General features: G+C 36.3%; 1 protein-coding gene across 1 annotated transcript in view; it reads right to left on the minus strand.

The window, feature by feature from the left end:
* LOC129276880 (exosome complex component 10-like) overlaps positions 1-24343 on the minus strand; it is a 55130-nt gene that overhangs the window by 17263 nt on the left and 13524 nt on the right. Inside the window, exons 7-15 of the mRNA XM_064109443.1 lie at positions 22223-22409; positions 20334-20477; positions 13222-13412; positions 11560-11716; positions 10735-10815; positions 10312-10430; positions 8018-8138; positions 7000-7135; positions 548-744 (exon numbers count right to left, since the gene is read on the minus strand). Coding sequence (XP_063965513.1) covers positions 548-744; positions 7000-7135; positions 8018-8138; positions 10312-10430; positions 10735-10815; positions 11560-11716; positions 13222-13412; positions 20334-20477; positions 22223-22409 — 1333 coding nt within the window. The remainder of the gene's footprint in view (positions 1-547; positions 745-6999; positions 7136-8017; positions 8139-10311; positions 10431-10734; positions 10816-11559; positions 11717-13221; positions 13413-20333; positions 20478-22222; positions 22410-24343) is intronic.

Below are 24343 nucleotides of genomic sequence, written 5' to 3' on the forward strand. Positions count from 1 at the left end.
TTGAGAAGTTCATATTATATTACGTTATTTACATTATGTACGTATTCGAGAGATCAGCGTCCAACAAGCCAAGCTTCTCAGCTGGTCTCTCTTTTCATTTCACCCCTTTCTTTTTTTTTAACATACACACGAATACTCATACTTTCAAGAATGTTTAGTTTTATAACATGATAATATAAGTATCGTATTTTGTTCGTATAATTTACATTACCCAATTTTTGCAAATGTAAGGTCCTTACTTTTGTTTGTAATTGTATTTATGTATTTTTGATTTGTATGTGAAAAATGGAAAGAAAAGAAATGAAATAAATCAATAAATAAAATAAAATCAAATGAAATTTTATTGATTTTTTAAAGAATTCACGATGCATGGGGAGCTGCTCGCATATGACATCAAAATGAAAGAAAATGCGAGTAATAATTCAAAACACTTTTAAAATCTTTCGATGGATTTTCCTCAAACCTTCACAAAAATATTTTTCGTGCTCTTTTTGCAATAAACTTTTTGTCAGCGTGAACTTCAAGTTAAAAATCAGAAAAAACTTACCATTTCAAATGGATTGGCAAACAAGGCCTTTAACCGCTGCACCTTCTGTGCTTCGCTCCTCTTTGCATCCAGCTGCTGAGTGTCACTGGGGGGCGTGTCAAAGATTGTGATGATGGGCGTGGCTACCGATACCTTTGGCTGGGTGGGCGTGGCACCGCCAAAGAGACTGGATGATGAGGCACTTATAGCTGATGATCCTGAAGAATTAAGTAAAAGAGAAATTGCGATTTAAAGACAGGTTAAACTGACAACAAGATATTACAATATTTCAGCTTCCTGTTGTGAGACTCTTGATAATCAGGGCTCCATCTTACAAAGAGTTACGATTGATCCGATCAATCTCAACTGTATGGAAATCCATCAGTGTCATACTTCTTTTCAAAGGAAATTTTGCACAATTTCCTTTGCAAACAAAGAGAAGTACACAACATTTTCAAGAAAATGAAGAATGTATGAATATACAGCATATCTATAAAATATTTTGAACAAACATGTACTTACAGATGTTGGCATTGTTGGCTTTCCATAGCTCTGGTTGATTGGATCAATCATAACTCTGTAAGACAAGCTCCTGTCTTACAAAGAGATACGATTGATCCAATCAATCTCAACTGTATGGAAATCCATCCCATAATGTTCTACTTTCGTTTTATCTTCATTGTATAAATCGTCATTAATATGACTATCACATTCTTTAGTGTGTTTACCATAAACATGTATTTCTCTTGTATAGCTATACTGCTTTCAATGATAATTCATTTGTATTGATTTGAATGGTTATCATTTCATATCTGTGTAAAGAATCATTTCCTATGTTGTATAATTGAGTTGAGAAATGAAATAAACCAAACTTTAAACTTTAAACCTAACTTTGTGAAATCATGAAATCCAAGCTAAAATAAATGCCACCCTGAACCCACTTGTTATGTTAATTTCTCAGCAAATTACAAATTACACACTTTCTACCATAATCAATCGGCGCACACTTTTTATTCATACATACAAACACCTTAGGGTCATTTTATTGGATACTGTAAATTTGAACTAATTCCTAGAATGTTGCCACATGTTGCATTTATGTTTCAACATAGATGCCGACAGATGATGTATGTATATGTCTGGCAATATAAGCACTTATAAACGTCTATTGACATCCTTTCATATACAGGGAAGAGGAAGATAAGTGTCCAATTTATTTATAAAACAAACAGGAAAAGAGACTTCGCGGCAAGTAGTTTCACTTATGTTACGGTCAGAGACCTTTATCAAAGTACAACAGGGAAATAAACTTTGCGAAAAAAAACCTCATGCCAATAAAGGTCAAAGACCACAGATCGGTGACATCATTATATGGAGTATTTTCCCCTTTTTTCTCATTCCCTAATATTTTTACTTGATATACCGAATCAGGACATGGCACAAGATCAAAACATGCAAGTTTACAAATTGTGTTTCCCTTTGAAAACTCAAAACACTGCACCCATGCGGATATTGAAATAATTGTGCAAGAACTTACTGAGAAATCACAAAGATCTTATCAATCACATGCAGTAGTATTGTCATTTGCCTGGCAGAGCAACGCATATATGCGCAATCACAAAAAATATACATTTCAAAGAAGGCTCGAACTAAATTCAGCCTTTTACAACTAGCCACAGCATCAATTCTCCCTAATGATCAATTTCACACTGGGCAAGATTTATGCTTGAATTACAGTTATCTGTCATTTTATTTCAAGAACTTGAAAGGTTTCCCAGTTAATAGCATTTTGTCTTTTATGTTTTCTGTGGGGAACCAAAATGGGTCCATGGATCAAGTTCGTGGCAGAAGAGCGTGAACTCCAATAAGTTTGCACAAAGGAAGGTTGAATGAGGGGTACTTCTACCAGAAAGAAGTTTGGACTTCATGTGCCTACCACAGTTTTGTCGCTGGCTCATCATCATAACATCAAAAAGAGCTTCAGGAAAGGTATCAGAAGAAAAGGCAAACCAGAAGAAAGACAAAACTATCTCAAAATAAGAAACAGGGGTGTGAGTGGTCACAAATAAAAAGGTCTGAAAAAAGCTGAAACTTGTAGAAAAAGTCTGAAATAGAAAGAGCTCCCATACTTTTTGTACAGAGGAAAGCCAAAAATAAGCTGAAATTAAGCTAAAAATCAAAACGAAAAAAAATCTGAAATCTGAAGAAACCTGATAAAAAATTAATGATCACTTCTTTCCGGCGGGCACACAAGAGAATGTAAAATGACTCCATGAGTGACAAGTGGCAAATTCATCACAGGCCTGTTCCAAAAAGAGTTACATTTATTATAACACCCAACTGAAGAAATCAATGACAAGTCCCTCATATATATGCATGTTACATTGGTCAAGTTGCAATTGATTTTTCAGTTACGTTCGATCGCAACTCATTCTGCAACTGGACCCTAGTTATGGTACCCACTAACAGGGGCCACGGAATGGTTTTCAAGGGGGGGGGGGGTCTGACCATGCAAAAAGTAACAATCATATGGTCATTTTTATGTTTTAGTACACCGTTCTGGAAAAAATTGGGGGGCTGAAGCCCCCGCCCCCCGCTTCCGAGGCCCCTGACTAAAACCAAAGTGAAACCTTTGTTCAAATGTTGCCCTCAAGGTACAGTATGTCATTTAACTTCTTGCAAGTCAGATTGGTGCCAGCAACTATGCTATTTAATGATGTTCATGACATATAATGTATCTGACATATCATTGCATCTCTGCTATGAGTTGAAGCTAGGATACAAGAGGAAGAAGTCAGACATGTTTTAATCTCTGCATCACTATACCACCATCACACAATGTAGCAATGTGAAACAGCCGGCTTAATTGGATGCAATGGGGACACCTTTCATAAGTTGGACCCCATGGAAGAACAGAGCGGTTTATGCTTAACAGCTCTGAAATGGGTTATCCAACCGTATCATATTATTATTGTTGTTTTGTAATTCACTGTGCATATTATATCAATTGTGTTTTTATGATTTCAGAAATAAACAAACCCTCAAAATATTTAGTTGGGCTCAGCCGAAGGCACTTTCAATATCCCCCTGTTTTTATTCTATTTGTTTTCAATGAAGAAAGAAATGACTAATTTTTGAATTTCATCTTCTTTTGACACGAATATTGACAGATTAAAACTTGCAATTTATAGCACTATCTCAGGTCCCCCAACTACTCAAATCTGGCCCAGTTTTCATCCCATAATGCAACATTCTGATCAGTGTGGTCTTACAATATAGCCCCCCCCCCCCCCCCACTTGAATAACACAGTCACTACCTCATACATTTATACCACAATAATCATTTTACCTACTAGCAAAACAAGCACTTTCCCCTCAAAACTTGTTTGGTCTACCTTCATTGAAAAATTGTGCTTTGCCAAATTTGATTAGCATTTTTAGTGGTAAGAGATAAATAGTTTCAATCGTATTAAAAAAAAATAGGCAACATAAAATAATTTTGTGGAGCAGTCTTAAAAAATGTGGAAAAATTGCAATGCAATATCAGGAAAATAATTTTCTTTAAAATTAAACACATAAGCTAAATTATTCTTTGTATTATGAATAGTGATCTCCAAAGGTATTTTTAAGACTAGCTATCTATAAGATATCAATGACAGACCACATGTAGTGTGACCAGTTCACTCTTGCTTGATACGTTTTTTGAATGAAGTCATTGAAGTTGACCCACTAACCCATCACGAGGCCCTACAAAAAGTACTCTAAACTTTGTGAGCACTGCTTCACAAGTGATATTTAATGTCATCTATATATGTAGTTTATATCTACTTCAAATCATAGATATTAATAGTTTCAGTTATGAGTTTTGAATGATATCCTGTGGCCAGTTTCATAAAAAGTTGTCATAATAACAAACTTACAATAACAGTTAAAAGCTACTGAAATCCTTCCGTCTGATTGGCTGATGGTAATTTTGTAATAGATATCACACTATAACAAGTCTTTGTGAAAATGGACCCTGGAAATCCCAGACCACTAGCAACATGTATACCCACTTCCTTCCTTCAGCGTCTCAACATTGTAGTCTGTAAGCACAGACTCAAATTTGACACTTTAACCGATTATACCATGTCTAGAGTAAAGACTAGTCCCTTAATTCTCTGCCTGTGGTAGAGGCAGCCACAGAACATACATGTAGTGAATCTAGTCTCACTACTTCAGACTCTGCATTATGCATTATGCACTATGCGAAAACCAAAGGTCTGAGCCTGCAGACTACCAAATATTGATCGATAACATGATCCTATTTCATTATTAATTTCTTTGTCTGGTTCTTTCAGAAACACTTATCAGATTAGACAATTTAATATGAAATACTATACCTTTTATTTGATACCAGACGACGAGAGTTAATTGTTTCGCAAACACAAGACAAGGGCTCCGAAACACAAGACAAGGGCTCCGAAACACAAGACAAGGGCTCCGTAACACAAATGTTTGCGATGGATTGCAAATATGAAAGAACCGCACTGATTGGTCCCCGGTCAGTATTTTAAACCAAATGTGCCTGTAACATTAATCTTGATTGGTCAGTTCGATTAGCGATTGATCGCTAATCTTTGTGTTACGGAGCCCTGATAAGACAATTTAAGAAATATGAAATATTATACCTTTTATTTGATACCAGACGAGAGTTAATTGTTTCACAAACTAATGATTCGGAAACACAAGACCCGTTTATATATATTTAAAGGGTTTATTATGATAATATATCTGAATCTGGGTTAAAGGTTGTCTATAATTGTACTCAAGTGCACTTCAATTTCTGTAGATGTGCTATACTGTATGGCATGGACCTTGTATCTCAATTTTTTTTTTTTTTTAGTTGACAGCTCAGAAAAAGCTCTATTTTAGACACAGGTGACACCCTTATTTTGCTTAAAAAGAGTGATCTACATGAATTAGGAGAATCTTTTCAGAAAATGATGATGCCACCTAAGTTGGAAATTATTCTAATACATTTCAGGCTTTTCTCCAAGTGCTGTCCTCAAATAGCAGCCCATGGACAATTATCACAAAAAAGACTAGAACGCTAGAGCAAAACAATATATAATAGAACCGAAACTAGACAATGGACGCTAAATGGCGAGCCGTGATTGGCTGTCAAGTAAACAAGTTAGGCTTCGTACCAGCCGTATATTGAAGCGAAGCAACTAAAATAACGCAAGGGTTCTTACAAACTCCTGGCGGCACAGAATCGGGTCTGTTAGCTGGATATACGCTGCCTCGAGCATGCGCAAATGAGTGAAACTCCTTGCTCAGCTGAGCACCTTAAACCAAGATGAGCAGTGTTGTTCAGCGCATGCTTGGTTGCACAACAAATGGTTAGCAATAGCCGAACTACTACTACCGTCCGTCGCGGTACTAGCGGTACGTTTTCTGCATGCGCGCGGAGAGTGAGAACGCACGCTAATTCGACAATTTCGGATAGAGGCAGGCACATGTTGGCTAATGCAGTCTGCTAAATGTTGGGGTTTAAATTTAGAATTAAATTGGAATCCATGAAGGGTGATAAAATCAGTTTAAAATGAAAAAGTGATTATTTGACTCATTGAATATTTTTGTTCATTCAATTGACAATAATTACAAGACAGATTCATAGTTGTTGCACTCAAGGAAATGATAAATATCTGTCTACTGTAGGGAAAATACCTCTTAATCCCCACTGAAATAATAATAGTATGTATACCAACCAAAACTGAAGCCTCATTCATGGAGTATTAATCCAGCGGGGTATAAAAACAAGCATATTGTCATAGGTTTTTGTTTCCCGGATAACATTTCATGTCACTAAGTCACACGATGTAAACACTGTGGCTTATACTAGTGTAGGCAAAGGTCACAAGCAGAATGCTTTTAAAAGGATATCCTTGAATGATATTACTTCATATCATGATAGTAGAGTCCCCCTCCCCTTTCTTGCTCAAATTAAAGTGCTCCGCAAACAGGCCTATATTGCTACATGCCATTCCTACTAATGCTGAATCTTAAATAAAGCTTAAGAAAAATTTTCAGCTGAGCACTAACATTTTGTTAATAAAATCAATCAGTGGTATATAAAATATGAAAATAAATGCAATTGAGCACTTAAATTTGTAATTCACACCTAAATCTACCAGATAAATGTTGAGAATATAAATTCAACATGTGGAAGATTATCTTTTTACAAAGAATGAACACATGGTCTGTAATTCTACATATATCTAAAAAAAAATAAAAAAATAAAGAGTACTAGAGACATACTTGCCAACCCTGGCAGCCAAGAAATAGGAGCACTTCAGTTCAAAGGTCAATTTTCTTTTCCCAAAAATGAGGACACTTGGCTGGTATGCGGATATTGCCATTGATTCAATAAAGTTACAAAATATCTACAAGGAAAGGAAAATGTAGATATTCAAAGTTCACACTCTTACCGGAGAGGTCATTGGTTGACCTTTGACCTTCTTGGTGCATGTTATGGTCATGAGGGCAATAGAGCAGGCTCTCCAGGGGGTCGATCACAGGGGCGGAGAAGGTATTGGTTTTGGAAGCAAACACCTCCTTTTTCACCTGGAAACAAATGAGATTAATTATGGCATATTTAAAAAATATCAACAAATTGCATTAATTTGTCATAAATTATCACAATGTCACAATTATCACAATATTCATTACCCAGGCATTAGCTAAAGGTGCCGTTTCCAGTACTGCGCATTCAAGGAATTAATACTGCCTGTTTTACCTTACTCGGTCAAGTGCAGTATAATGTGGATCAATTTCTTGCTGGAGAAATTTTTACATCAAGGCTGGGACTCGAACCCACGACCGTTTCAAAGTCCGGAGACGTATCCACTGGGAAACAAAGCTACATAACTCTCTAACCCTAGTGGAGAATTTAAAAGTTTTGCAATATTTTGTGAAAACAGTTGTATGCATGTCGTCATGAATATTCATTAGGTGGGCTGATGACGTCACATCCCCACTTTCCTTTTTCATATGTTATTACATGAAATCATAATTGTTTCATTTTTTCATGCATGTGTGAATGATATGTCTCCATAACAATGAAATAAGTTGCAGCAATGAATATCTAATGCACTATTCAGTTGTTAATCCATTTCTTTTAGTTCTTGGGGGAAAAAAATAAACCTAATTACATATAATAAAATACAAAAGAACAAGTGGGGATGACATCATCAGTTTGCTCATTGAATATTCATAAAGACATGCCTAGAACTGTTTCAACTGAATAATGCAAATCTTAAAATTGTCATAACTTTGTTAGTCCTCATCCGATTTTGATCAAATTTTCAGTATATGGTTTGTCTGATTTTCCTTTATCTGTTCAAATCATATTATTTTCAGCCTGGAGCATCCCTTTAATTTCTTCCACAGAAATACATATGTACATATAAGGCGGGTTAAGGGGGCAAAAAATGATTGAAGAGTTACCTTTCCGGTCTTGTTGGCCTGGAAACCTCTAGCTTCTAAGATAAAGTGATGTATCTCATTGATGTTCTGTTTCACCAACGGAGGAACTGGGTTACAACAAGCTAGGATTCCACCTTGGTCCCTGTTAAGTGCAATTCAAAAATATTTATAATAATAATAACCAAATTTCTAATGTGCCCATATCCACTCAAAGGAATGCTCAAGGCGCCTAACAATTCCATATTAATTCAACATAATTAACAGTAAATTAGAAAAAATATTAAATCATACATTAATAAAGATTACACTCTAATTCATATTAAAGAGAGAGGGTTTATTATGGTACATGTATTAATGGACATTATGAGACATAAGATAGGTTTTCAAGTTTGTTTGGAATGACTGAAGAGAGGATGAGATTTGAACTGTGTGGAGAAGTGAGTTCCAGAGACGGGTGCAGCAGCAAAGAATGCTCTGTCACCCCATGTCCTCTTTGTTTTGGGTTCTTTGAGTTTGATAGAACTAGATGAGCGAAGACCGGTACGAGTAGTAGAAGAGAGATGAATGAGAGGAAAAATATGGGGCAAGGTTATGAGGTGAATGGTAGGTAGGTAGGTAAGAAGCAATATCTTATTGTCATTTTTAATATCATTTTTATCATCATTATCATTACATACACTGCACTTTTCCCATAAGGCCCAAAGTGCAAACCATTCATTGAATGGTGCACAATGATGTAATCTTAACCCCAAACTACTAAAGAGATGGGTTTTAACGCCTACTGAATATTGTAAGAGATAAAGTCAGTCTAATTGTAAGTAGCAAATCATTTCAGTATTTTGAGGTTGACACACTGAACGTTCTACCAACGGCCAACTTTAGTGCTCTGGTGAGTGCATATAGAGTCAAACAACTCCTCATATAAGAATTTACATAAGATAATTATGACAGAAATTAAATTTGCTCAATTAATAAGCATGGCATTCTATTGTTGAATGTATATCATTGCTTGAAACAAAGGGATTACGACCTTGGCTCTATAGATACAAATAGGCCTATATAAGCTACAATAGAAAGACTTCATCTGGAAATTATGAAACAAATGCCTATCCACTTATCAGCAAACATTTTGAAAACAGAAAACAGACCCCAAAAAATGTATCAGACATATCATTGTATCTCTGCTATGAGTTGAAGCTAGGATACAAGAGGAAGAAGTCAGACATGTTTTAATCTATGCATCACTATACCACCGTCACACAATGTAGCAATGTGAAACAGCCGGCTTAATTGGATGCAACGTACATCGTTGAACTCCTTATGAACAAAAAAGAAAGAACAAATAGAATCACTAATACTATGTCACAACCAAGCCTTGTCGTTTATAAGGTTAGTCCACCCCGAACAAATGATGTGATCTGAATGAACAGAGAAAAATCAAACAAGCATTACACTGAAAAATTCATCAAAATAGGACGTAGAATACGCAAGTTATGACATTTTAAAGTTTCACCTTTTTCACAAAACAGTTATATGCGCATCCTGTTCTGTATACAAATGAGGAAAAGAATAAGGTCTCCCACTCACTATTTTTTCTTTAATTCAATAATGAAATATTGTCTCTTTTTTCCTCATGATGATGTGAAACAAGGTTTGATTACTCAATGAATATGTGGGATTGTCATTGTTGAAATGTATTGTGATTCATTGAAGATGCTGCCTTATTGGTGCCTTATTGGCAAATCTGCAACAAAATAAAATATTCTACCGTGTGAGTAAAAAAAAAAGAACTTAACACCTCACAAATCCCCAATGCAAGGAACAAATATATAAAAATACAATTATTATATACGGACTATAAGAGAATCGTCTCCCAAATAATTTGATACCACATTTATATGGTAAGTCTTCATGCTTGGATAATTAGGAGGTATTCTTTGCAGTGATGTAAATTTTGCTTTGCGCCAAAGTAAGGCATGACTGCAATGAATGAATCCAGATGTTAATGTCATAATCCTACAAGGGTTGCATTAAAATATATTGCAAAACTCCTATTCAATAATTAACATTAGAAATGTTTAATAAACACTTCTTAGTATCTATACTCGAGTTAATTTCATTGAAAAGGGATTTGCAAATACTAACTCATGTAGGATTACGGCATCACTGACATCTGGAATCATTCATTGCAGTCGTGCCTTACTTTGGCAAATCTGATATTGATGAAATGTTCATGCTTGTTTGATTTTTCTCTATTGATTCAAATCAACCTTTTCTCTGGGATGGACTTGACCTTTAAATGTTTCTGGTCTTACTTTGGCAATATCTCGGCTATCTGGAACATCATGTGGGTTGGAAGAACATATCCCGTGCTCTCATCCTCCTGCCTGGCTATGCTGTCTCTCCAACCAAACAATTTCTTGAACGCATGCATCTGGTGCAAAAATATAATTTTTTAAAGAAAAAAACTATGAACAAACATGACCAAACACATTTCTCAAAACAAACTGAAATTGAAAAAAAAACTCCTATACTCTCGTAGAGGAAAGCTAAAATGTGCCTAAATTAAGCTGATATCAAAACCCAACAATAAAAGTTGATGTCTCACATACATGTATGTATATTGTTTCCACACTGAATCTAAAACTATTGGTTCCCATAATTCAAGGGGCAAAGAGTTAACTTCAAAATGTATTTTTTTTTATTTTATTAAATTATTGATTGAAGAGTACACCTACCTGTTTTTTATTGAAGGTCTTTCTATTCTTGTTGAATGCTATTACATGTGAAGAGTCCGTAAAGATTGGCTTGTTGTAATGCTGCATAGAAATGAGGATTAAAAAGCATATTAAATGCAATAAAAAGAATATGGTCCAGCCCAACTGGCACATATTTCTTACCACCACTCATCATGAAACACACTGCTTCCGTCCACCACTAATTTCAAAAGAAAAGTATTTCACAACTCCTTGCAAAGAGGAATTGCACTTGTGTTCAATTCCATCTTTAATCTTGTTTTATATATATATAATTTACATTAAAAAATCTTATATTTCATAAACATTGGTTTCTTTACAAGGATTTGCTAATGTCAGATGTTAGTACATTGATGTTCCTTCACTTTTGGCTTTCAGATCATCCACTCAGCCTGAAAAACTTGGTAATGCTGCGAAATAGCGACCATCACTAAAATGGGTCTAGCTACAACGCTGATCACCATCATCATCATCATCACCACTACCACCACCATTGTCATTCATATCCATCTTTATCATCATCATCATCACTAACACCACGACCACCACCACTACCGTCTTCATCATCATCACCATCATCATCTTCATCATCAATACCATTACTCTTAATTAATTCAATTTCGATTCCATGTAAATTTCAACTTTATTTCACAAGCAAGGAGGTTAATAAAAAAAATACATATTTCAATGATATACTTTAACATGATGCAGGGGGAAAAAAGTTACATGGAGGCTCAGGGTGATCTCCCCCCCAAAAATGCTCAAAACTCACAATGATTCATTTTCTAAGAATTTCATACAACTTACCTGCATGCATATTCTCTTGCTCTGATCGAGGACAGCCCTGAGCAGATTCTTCTGATCATTGCCTCGTTTTATCAGTTCATTCTTCATCATGTGATAGATGTACAGCAAGTAATGTGTGTCTTCTCTTGCATAGTGAAGCATCTCTTCTGGGATAGGCCTGTAGGAGGAAAAGCAGTGGAAAATAGAGGGGGTGTCGTGGTCTAGTGGTTAAGACTCTCGTCTTTCAATCTAAAGGACATGGGTTCAATTCCAAGCCATGGCATGTTTTCCTTCAGCAAGAAATTTACCCACATCATACTGCACTCAACCCAGGTGAGATGAATGGGTACCTGGCATAAATCTATTTCTCGAAATGCTTGTGTTTTGCAAAAGGCTTGTCGTGCTAAAGCAAGGGTAATAATAATATACAAGTCCGTTTGGAAATACAAAGAGACATATGGTACATGATATTAACATATGTGCTATAGAAGAATGGAATACAATCATACATGTACAAATTAAGGATCCGACGATATCGCTCTCCTTATACTTGTATCTGACATATCATTGCATCTCTGCTATGAGTGAAAGCTAGGATACAAGAGGAAGAAGTCAGACATGTTTTAATCTCTGCATCACTATACCACCATCACACAATGTAGCAATGTGAAACAGCCGGCTTATTTGGATGCAATACAACAACGTAACAAAGTTTTAACCAACAGACTAATATTGTAATGTCATTATCAATATCCACCTTAAACAAACAATAGCTGGATTTAAATAGCACTTTTTACCACGAGATACAAAAGTCAACTATTATTACCCAGCTTTAGCTCAAACTACCACTTTATCAGCAGTTCTCGGCGCATTTAATTTCATGGAATAAATCTTACCGCGTACCAATTCACCTCACCTGGGTTGAGTGCAGCACAATGTGGATAAATTTCTTGAAGAAAAAACGCTATGGCTGGGATTAGGACCCACAACTCTCTGTTTGAGAGATAGAGTCAGAACCAGTACACCCGGATGCATTCACTGTTTAATGTTAATACTATTCATAGAGATTCATATCATGCAAGGTCAAATGTATTCTTCGATCAGACTTGACATGAAATATTTACATATATTAGATAGCCAAGCACGTCACGTGATGTGATCAAAATCAATGTATTTTCCCAGCCGGTCGGTCCACCTTCGATGAACATATTGACCAAGCGGTCATGAATATATTTTTCTACGTGTATGGCGCCCTCTTGTGGATTAGATGTTACCATGCATTCTCTGCCTGCCTTGGGTCCTGGACTCTGAGATTTAGATCTAGGGCTAGGCCTTAACAAAGTTGATTTGATTAGAAAAGGGTCATTAATTGCATAAGACTAACGTTACTTAGATATCTATAGATCTAGATCTAAACCAGTTCCATCAATCACTATGAATATCATAAACAACAGGCTGCACGCATCGCTAGGCCTAACTTTACCTTCATCATTAAAGGCTATCTCATATAACAGATATTGACTGATGGGCTGTGTAAAAAAACATTCTTTGGACCGTCTAAAGGATTAATATTTTCCCTCATGATCAGGAAAATATAACCCCTCGGGGAAATTACAAATCCGGCGGTCCGAAGAATGTTTATACTACACACCCCATCAGTCAATATCTGTATAATGATCTTACCTTATTCTCCAGTCTGCTAATTGGTACTGTTTATCAGCCTCGACCTGACAGTACCTTGAGAGTAGACTAGCCAGACTGTGGTGAGGGAATCCTAGTGATCTTGATGCCTGATGAGTGTCAAACATATTGACGATGTACAGACCTAGATCCCTCTGTAACCAGTCAATGTCCATGTTGGCTCCATGAAAGACCTAAATACAATAAGAACAATAATTATAAAAATAATATGTGAAGGGTTGTGGCCCAGTGGATTGGTCTCCAGACTTTGAAACAGAGGGTTGTGGGTTCAAATCCCAGCCATGGCGTAGTTTCCTTCAGCAAGAAATTAATCCACATTGTGCTGCACTCAACCCAGGTGAGGTGAATGGGTACCTGGCAGGAATTTATTCCTTGAAATGCCAAGCGCATAAAAGCTGCTAAAGCTACAGCAAGGGTAATAATATCCAAGTCCTTTGGAAGCGCATAGAGACGTTATTCATAATGTGTTAAGCGCTATACAAGAACTGACTATTATTATTATAACATTTATAATAGTCTGGTCTGTTAGCGGAATTATGTGGACACGGTGGACAAAAGCATAATTTTTTCTCCAGACCTTTGTTTATGTATAAGAATTAAAAATGGGGTATGCTCCAAAAAATCTGGCTGCAGGAACAGTGAAAAAATGGGTGAAAGAGTCAGAATTTATGAGTTTAGATTGGTCTGATATATAGACTAGCGCTAGTGCAAAACTCAATAGCAGTGCATTATTTTGCATTGATTTAGTTCTTGAATTCAGACCCTTTTTTAACATATGTTCTGTTTGTCCTCACATCTCAATGCACCAAATATCTGAATGCAGATGCTAAACAAGCCGAAGGGTGGCGGTGGAGGGGGTTGAATGTTGGTGTGTATGTACATATTTTGGTCTTGGGGTAAAGATGTGCAAGACACATTTTTTGAATGTGTTGGAAATTGTGTTGCCATGGTAACAGTGTATTATGGCAAAAATAAGGTAAAAATCTTACAGTTAAAACTACTTCCTCTGTTTTTAACCGATTCTCATGAAATTTGGCACACACATTGGTCTTGAGGTGAAGATGTCTAAGACACATTTTTGTGTGTCTTTCAGAAATCTTGTTGCCATGGTAACAATTTATTATACGGTGAAAATTGGGAAAAAAACTTACAATTCAAACTGCTTCATCAGTTTTCAATCAATTCACATGAAATTCGGCACACACATTGGTATTAAAGTAAAGATGTATAAGGCACTTTTTGTGTGTGTTTCAGAAATTGTGTTGCCATGGTAACATCATGTTATATGGAAAAGTTTAGGTAAAAATGTTGCAATTTGAACTACTTCATCAGTTTTGAACCAATTCTCATGAAATTTGGCTCACACATTTGCCTTGGGGTAAAGATGTGCAAAAATCATTTTTCTGTGCATTTGTCAGAGAGTGCATTGCCATGGTAACCACATATGATAGCCAGAAATGCAGGAAAACTCATTGTGGATCAAACTACTTCCCCTGTTTTTAGTCAGTGCTCATAAAAGTTGGAAGAAATATTCATCTTGGGGTAAAGATTCATATCAAATTCCAAATGTCTTCTCTGCATTAAAATGTTCACGCCAGAGTGTGGGGGTATAAATCACCTTCATTAATATTTCTAGGTTTTGGGGGGAGGGGCGGGATTGGTCCGTAAAATCTGACATCAAAATAAAGAAGGTTAAAGGCAGTGGCCATTAGGAACATAAAAATGATAAACACTCTTAAAATAAGCATCCCCTCAAAGGCATAGGCTGGGGGTACACTGGGTGAATGTGAAACATTTCGCTGAGGCAGAGGAGTTCCAACACTGGCAAGCAAAACGAAATGTGTACCCCTTCTACTTTCAACAGCTGATTTTCCAAACCTTAGTTCCACCTCCCCAAGATGTGCACCCCTCCCCATACCACTTTTAGTTCTACCTCCCCATGCTTAAACCAGTCTACGCCTTTGCCCCTCAGGGGTGTTTGCATTTTTAAAGCGAGACATTAAAAATATATCAGCCCCCTATTTTTTTTTTGGGGGGGGGTCTTTAGAAAATGACCTCAAAAAAGTAAAAGTTAAAGAATTATGACTAGGAACTTAACCCCCCCCCCCAAAAAAAAAAAATAGGGGGCTGATATATTTTTGAGCAGAAAAATGCCCCCCCCCCCCTTAAAAGGTAAGAAGAGTCCTTTGCACTTCAGACCATTCATTTGAAGTTTAATGCATTCTGATTTGATACAAAATTGTTTGCGGTACCCAATTAATCATTGTTTATTTATATTCTCATACTCAGTCTTTTATTCATATTCCGTTCCTACTCTTTCTTTTCTCACATCACTCTTGATTTTGAGCTTCACCATACCATCTCCTTCTGTTTCCTCTCTCCTTTTTGTTTTACTCTCTCTCCAAGTATATTTTTTCTGACATATTTTAAAGTGTACCTTTTATCATGCAACTAATTATAGAAATACAAATACATACAAAAATCTCTGCACTTGTTTTAGAAATTCACTTGCAAATCCATGACTCAATAACATACCATATCAAAAATATCCATATGTGCACAATAGATTTTAGCCTTCTATTTTCTTTCATTTAATTTTTTCAGTATATTTCTGTGACAGCCCCTGCTTTATCCTACATCTCCCATTGTCAAAAAATGAATATTATGTTTCAGTAGCAAAATTGTTGGATGCAAACTCTGACTGTCATAAAAAAAAATGCAAATAATTTTCCATTGGAGTAAAGACAAACTTATTCACTGTTCATTGAGCAAATGATGACTTTTATTTCTCTACATATACTTATATTCTAGTCATATCCCTTTCAGATGGTGGTAACTGCAGGAATGGGAAAACTCAGTGATAAAACTAAAATTTTCACAGAGGATTTTTGGAAAATAACTAAATCCATTTCTGTCAAGCAACAGTTATTCCATTCTGAATGCTGCAACCTTGTTAATATGAATTTGATGCACCTTTACCAAAATATAATATCATGACAATAATTTCTTCAATTCTTTAAACTAGACATTAAATATTGCTAATAGTATTATTCAGGACAGAGTGTAGCCAAAATGGAGTTTAAAAGATTATGAAAAAAAATGAATGTCATGTTATTATATTTCGGTGTAGGTGTAAGTATTCAAAATGGAATAATTGTTGCTAGATAATAATGAATTAAAATAGCTAAGAAAAATGTACTTAGAGAGGGAGACAAATAGGGGGAGAAAGGAAACAAAACAAGAACGTATGGTAAAGATCAAAAGTACAAAAAGTGATGTAAGAATGTAAGAGTAGGAACTGAAATGAACAAAGACTGAGCAGAAGAAGATGAATAAAACATTGATTAATTGGGCACCGAAAACGATCTTTTATCAAAGCAGAATGTTTTAGGCTTTAAATTAATACGCTGAAGTGTAAAGGATTTTTCTCCCCCCTTTTTTTTTTGGGGGGGGGGGGGTTAAGTTCCTAGTAATAATTTCCTTTTACTCTTTATGTGGCAATTTTCTAAAGCCCCCCCCCCAAAAAAAAAAAAAATTGAAGGGGTGCTTTTTTAAAAGAGTGTATTAGTTCCTAATGGTCATGGCCTTTAACCTTCTATATTTTTATGTTGTCAGTTTTTAAGGACCTCCTCCGCCCCCCCCCCAAAAAAAAAAAAAAGAACCTATAAATATTATTGAAAGTGATTAATACCCTGCGCTATGTCGTTAAAGGGGAATCCAACCCAAATAAACACTTGTTTTTAGAGGAAAAGGAAAAATCAGACAAGTTTATAGGTCAAAGTTTGAACTATATCGGACAAACCATAAGAAATTTGTGAATATATAAAAGTTGTAAACATTGGTAATCACTATACCCATGAAGACTTCAAATTGGCCGCATATGTGATGTCATAGTGATGTAAGGCAAGGACCACTCTTCCATGTACTGGAATAATTAATTGGCTAAAATGTCTTTTTCAAAAGTTTTACTTCAAATTTTATATCTTTCTTTCATGAGGACATAAAACAATATACTACCGGGTTTATATTATGGCCCCAATGGAATAGGGATTTAGGAGAAAACCAAAAATCCTGATAATTAAGTACAAGCCCTATGGGAAAGTTGTCCTTGCGGCCTCGCCCCTTGTCATAATTTACTTACCCAGTTGCCAATTTGAAATCTACATACTAGCAGTCTTAGGGATCTTAATTTTAAAGCGGCCATAAATTTTGCTTGTCCGATTTCTTTCAAACTTTCACCATTCTTATTTTTCTCCTTTTCCACACAACATGTTATGACCAAGGCTGGATTCCCCTTTAACACTGAATATGAATCTTTACCCAAAATGAATATGTGTGTCAAATTTATGAGTACAGGCTGAAAACTGAGAAGTAGATTGATCCACGATGAGTTTTCCTGCATTTCTAGCTATCATATGTGGTTACCCTGGCAATGCACTCTCTGACAAATGCAAAAAAAAAGGTTCTTGCACATCTTTACCCCAAGGGCAATGTGTGAGCCGTATTTCATGAAAATTGTTTCAAAACTGATGAAGTAGTTCAAATTGCAAGGTTTTTACCTAAATCTTGCCATATAATATGTTGTTACCATGGCAACACAATTTCTGAAACACACAAAAAGTGCCTTATACATCTTTTCTTAAATACCAATGTGTGTGCCGAATTTCATGTGAATTGATTGAAAACTGATGAAGCAGTTTGAATTGTAATTTTTTTCCCAATTTTCACCATATAATATGTTGTTACCATGGCAACGAGATTTCTGAAAGACCCACAAAAATGTGTCTTAGACATCTTCACCTCAAGACCAATGTGTGTGCCAAATTTCATTAGAATCGGATGAAAACAGAGGAAGTAGTTCTAACTACAAGATTTTTACCTTATTTTTGCCATAATACACTGTTACCATGGCAACACCATTTCCAACACATGCAAAAATGTGTTTTGCACATCTTTACCCCAAGACCCCAATATGTACATACATACCAACATCCAACCCCCTCCACCGCCACCCTTCGGCTTGTTTAGCATCTGCATTCAGATATTTGGTGCATTGAGATGTGAGGACAAACAGAACATATGTTAAACAAGTGGAATGCCTCTGGCCGTCTCACCTGCATCACGCGATTCAATATAGCAGCAGTGCTGATTTTGAAAACTACTATAACTCGCACAAGATGTTCAGTGATACTTGGTTACTCTTATTTCCACGTTTTATGAACTAGACCAATACACTTATAGAGATATGATGGCAATTCAACAAATACCCCCAACGTGGCCAAAGTTCTTTGACCTTACATGACCTTTGACCTTGATCATGTGACCTGAAACTCGCACAGGATGTTCAGTGATACTTGATTACTATTATGTCCAAGTTTTATGAACTAGACCAACACACTTTCAAATTTATGGCTGTAATTCAACAAATACCCCAATTTGGCCAAAGTTCATTGAAACTAAATGACCTTTGACCTTGATCATATGACCTGAAACTTGCACAGGATGTTCAGTAATACTTGATTACTATTATGTCCAAGTTTCATGAATCAGATCCATAAACATTCAAAGTTATGATGGTAATTCAACAGATACCCCCAATTCGGCCAAAGTTCATTGACCCTAAATGACCTTTGACCTTGGTCATGTGATGTGAAACTCATGCAGGATGTTCAGTGATACTTGATTAACCTTATGTATAAGTTTCATGAACTAGGTCCATATATTTTCTAAGTTATGATGACATTTCAAAAACTTAACCTTATGTTAAGATTTTGATGTTGATTCCCCCAACATGGTCTAAGTTCATTGACCCTAAATGACCTTTGACCTTGGTCATGTGACATGAAACTCAGGCAGTATGTTTAGTAATACTTGATTAACCTTATGGCCAAGTTTCATGAACTAGGTCCATATACTTTCTAAGTTATGCTGTCATTTCAAAAACTTAACCTCAGGTTAAGATTTGGTGTTGACGCCGCCGTCGCCGCCGCCGTCGCCGCCGCCGCCGCCGTCGCCGTCGCCGTCGGAAAAGCGGCGCCTATAGTCTCACTCTGCTATGCAGGTGAGACAAAAAGGGTCTGAATTCAAGAACTAAATCAATGCAAAATAATGCACTGCTATTGAGTTTTGCATTAGCGCTAGTCTATATATCAGACCAATCTAAACTCATAAATTCTGACTCTTTCACCCATTTTTTCACTGTTCCTGCAGCCAGATTTTTTGGAGCATACCCAATTTTTAATTCTTATACATAAACAAAGGTCTGGAGAAAAAATCATGCTTTTGTCCACCGTGTCCACAAGTAGGGTGTTTTTGACGCTAACAGACCGGACTATAAGGTGCTTAAATTAAAATGCTTCTAAGGGCACATTTTTTACTTTAAAAAATAATTACCAGAATCTAGAAATGTAATCAATCAAGTAACGAATCTCCAATTCTCAGAGTCGAAAAAAACCCAGAGATATATATATATGCAGCTCCATATAGGTCGACCCACAACTGACATAGGAAGAGGGGAAATCAAGCATTAAAAAGGTGGGCTTTTAGTAAGGTCTTAAATTGATCAAGGGTGTTGACATTATGGATGTACATTGGTAATTTATTCAATTGGATTGAGGAAAAAACAGAGAAGGCTTGATCATCATAATTGCTGCAAGGTTGTTGAAGAACGAAGTGTTCTGAGAGAGCTGGAAAAGCATCTATAGAGAGAGATGAGGTCAGCGAGATATTCAGGAGCTAGGTCATTGATTTTGAAGTCAAGAAGAGAAAAGGAAAATGAATTATTATTCCAAGATATATGAGAGAGTCAAAAGGGGCCTAAAGATATATGAGAGTTAGAATGTGGTACTGAGATACAGTAACAGATATCACAAAGCAAAATAGTTTTGTCAACTGACATTTGCAAGTTTTCGCTCAACGATTACGGGGGTTTCTGTGACGCTGGTATATGGAAAGCCCTTTTCACATTTATTCCTATTTCTTAATATCAAAATATACAATTCTTGATATCAAGAAATCATTTTTTTATATCAAGAATTGAATTTTTCATATTAAGAATTACATTCTTGATTGACTGAAATCAAACTGATACTTGCCTTGACAATCTTTGGATCAGTAAAAGCATCGTTCAGCATCTGAAGATCACTCCGCAGCTCTAGAGTGTCCACTACGTAGTCTTGATCAGCTGTAGAGATTTGCATCAGACACGTGAAACCGAGATAAGACCGGTATGAATGATGCTACAGAAAAGAGAAGATATAATGAAAGTCAATAATAATAATAGTTAATTGACTGATTGATTGATTGAATGACCCATATGGCCTATTATTTTCATCCAAGATAAAAACATACATGTAACACAATAAACAATATTTGAAAATATTATAAAGAGGCAAGGGATAAAAAGGCAAAATACAATATAAATTAAAAGATTACAATTTATAGCAAATGAAAAGCACGACATATCGGATGCAGGAACAAGCGAAGCCAAAGGCCTATCAAGGCTAGTCCCCTAAAATGACATTCAAATAATGATGTGGATAAATTCCAAACACTGTGACTGCGATTTGAACCTCTCTCTGATATGCAAAGATGAATCATGTATGAATTACTTGGAGCAGAAGTCATAATCAGGAATATTTCAACCTATCTGACAGAGGACTTTTGACCTTGATATTCTCAAAACTACTAGGATCATCTTCGCTCTTACAAACATGAGACAAGTATCAAGTTGAACGCTTGAACCATCTTCAGTTGCTGGGAAAATGTAAACGGTATGGACATGTACAAAGACAGACATAACATATTGCTGTTTCCTTTGCCTCACACTCGAATCGAAATTGAGGTATTAAGGTGCCATTTAGTTGATATGATTTTCTCCTCGTCATACTTCAGATAATTCATACTAATTACGAATTCATGTATTTTATATATATGTCAACACCATACAAAGCACAACTAACAAACCAAATAACTTCATATTATCACAAAAAGCATACATTCCAATGTTGTACAATTCTTAGTATAACTCTTGCTCATGTTCACATATTCTAAAGAGAGGGGTGTTCTGAAGTGAAGCTGAGTGAGGTGTATCTGACATATCATTGCATCTCTGCTATGAGTTGAAGCTAGGATACAAGAGGAAGAAGTCAGACATGCTTTAATCTCTGCATCACTATACCACCATCACACAATGTATCAATGTGAAACAGCCGGCTTAATTGGATGCAATAAAAAAAGGCGCAAAGGCAACATTAAAACCCTCCTTGAAAACAAATTTTTAAAGGCATGTGACCAAGAAACAACAGATACGAATGCTGAAAGGGTCTACATCAAGTAGTTAAGCTCTAAGGTTGAGTGCCCTGTTGACTACTGAAATCTGTCGTTCCCAAAGGATTTGTACATCGATTTTGGCGAAAAATCTACTTCAAATTTTATTTTTCTATTAAGGGGGCATCAAACAACATGCCAGCCATGTTATATTTTGATCACTACCATGAGGGGATAGCAGGGGTGTGAGTGGTTACAAATAAAAAGATCTGAAAAAAGCTGAAACTTGTAGAAAAAGTCTGAAATAGAAAGAGCTCCCATACTTTTTGTACAGAGGAAAGCCAAAAATAAGCTGAAATTAAGCCGAAAATCAAAACGAATAAAATCTGAAATCAGATAAAAATCTGAACTCTCACACCCCTGGGATAGGTACTTTTTGAGAAAATCACAAATTCCTAATAATACAGAGCCAATGGAAAGATGTGTCCCAACACTTGTCAATATTAGCTTACCCGATTGCCAATTTGAAATTTCCAGTCTTAGTGATCACATTTTGAAAACAGCCATAATTCTGCTGTTCCCTGTTTCTATTATTTTTTCCCTCACATACATGTACACCCTATTTTATTGGCAAGGCTGGAATAGCCTTTAACATATAATTAATAAAAATATCACCTACTATTTCATTGGTGAACAATTTCCAACAAACTCTTACCTCTAAATCAACAGCGATCTCTTTGGAATTTTGAAGACTCTGACTCAGCTCCTTTAGCTTCTTGACACTGTCTACAAGAGTGAAGGGCGTGGCCTCCATGGGGGCGTAACTTGGGTCGTCTACCGGTTCCAGCTGAGATGGGTGGGGTTCAAAGTGATCCAGCTCATACTGGTAGGGATGGGGGTACCTGCCCAGGTGAAAGGAGAACACTTGTTATTACTGCACCCCTCTGGTATTATTCATACTTTCAAGGAAATATGGATAAAAGACAGGCATTTTTTGCATGTAAAGATGTGAAATGGGAAATTTGAGCAACGTGACATACATGTAACAAGGCAAACGCCAAGCGTTGTCTCGCCTGCATATTGCAGTCATGAAGAGACTGCATGTCAAAACTACATGTCTGCTATATGACTTAGATGGACCTCTGTTACGAGTTTGGCGATACCACCTCGAAGCTATAGAGAGTTATTGTGTGTACAACACAGCAGTGCCAGTCATGGAAAGTTCATTGACATTTGACCTTAATCAAATTCAACTCACATTCGAACTTGACCTGCACCTTCAAGAGATGGACCTCTTGTTTGAATGTGGCAATCCTACCTCGAAGATATAAAAATTTATTATGTGTACAACAAAGCAAAGTGCCAGTCATGGAAAGTTCATTGACCTTTGACCTTAATCAAATTCAACTCACATTTGAATTTGACCTGCACCTTCAAAAGATGGACCTCTTGTATGAATTTGGCAATCCTAACTCGAAGATATAGAAAGTTATCGTGTGTACAGCACAGCACATTGCCAGTCATGGAAAGTTCATTGACCTTTGACCTTATTCAAATTCGGCTCACATTTGAACTTGGCCTGCACCTTCAAGAAATGGACCTCTTGAATGAATTTGGCGATCTCACCTCGAAGCTATAGAAAGTTATTGTGTGTACAACACAGCACAGTGCCAGTCATGGAAAGTTCATTGACCTTTGACCTTATTCAAATTTGACTCATATTCGAACTTGACCTGTGCCTTCAGGAGATGGACCTCTGGTATGAATTTGGTGATCCCACCTCGAAGATATAGAAAGTTATTATGTGCACAACACAGCACAGTGCCAGTCATGGAAAGTTCATTGACCTTTGACCTTATTCAAATTCGACTCATATTCGAACTTGACCTGTGCCTTCAGGAGATGGACATCTGGTATGAATTTGGTGATCCCACCTCGAAGATATAGAAAGTTATTATGTGTACAACACAGCACAGTGCCAGTCATGGAAAGTTCATTGACCTTTGACCTTCTTCCAATTTGACTCATATTCGAACTTGACCTGTGCCTTCAGGAGATGGACCTCTGTTATGAATTTGGTGATCCCACCTCGAAGCTATAGAAAGTTATTGGGTGTACAAAGTTATTATGTGTACAACACAGCACAGAGCCAGTCATGGAAAGTTCATTGACCTTTGACCTTATTCCAATTTGACTCATATTCGAACTTGACCTGTGCCTTCAGGAGATGGACCTCTGGTATGAAATTGGTGATCCCACCTCGAAGCTATAGAAAGTTATTGGGTGTACAACACAATTGTTGACGACGACGACGACGCCGACGCCGGAAATAGTGATACCTAGGTCTCGCTCCGCAGGCGAGACAAAAATGACCAAACTGTTATGATTTTCGCGTTTGAACAACATTTAAACGTTTTGATTCAGTCTTACTAGCAAGTTTATGTAGTCACAATGTAATACAGTAAAAGAAGGTCATTTATTCACATGATTTCCTGTAAGGTATCAAAATCAAAGAATGATACTTATAATGATAAGGAGCAAAATCTTTGGTGAAATACATGTTAATATTGGTATGCGCAGTAAAAAAAATGTTTGAACTTCTTTCTGACTCTGCCAGTATTTCTTACAAAGCTCCACTTTATTCAACTGTATCACACTGCCGGGATAATTACTAACATTATCATGTTTATCAGGGCCAGCTGGGAGAAGAGTATTTGGAACTGAAGTGTGGCTAACCTTGGTTAATATGATGTTATTATTGCAATTATTATCTTCATCTTTATTCGAATTGTTATTCCAATCAAGGCTGTCCAATATCAACACTTGATTCATTTAA

Source organism: Lytechinus pictus, chromosome 14 (assembly GCF_037042905.1).
Source record: "Lytechinus pictus isolate F3 Inbred chromosome 14, Lp3.0, whole genome shotgun sequence".
Taxonomy (NCBI): domain Eukaryota; kingdom Metazoa; phylum Echinodermata; class Echinoidea; order Temnopleuroida; family Toxopneustidae; genus Lytechinus; species Lytechinus pictus.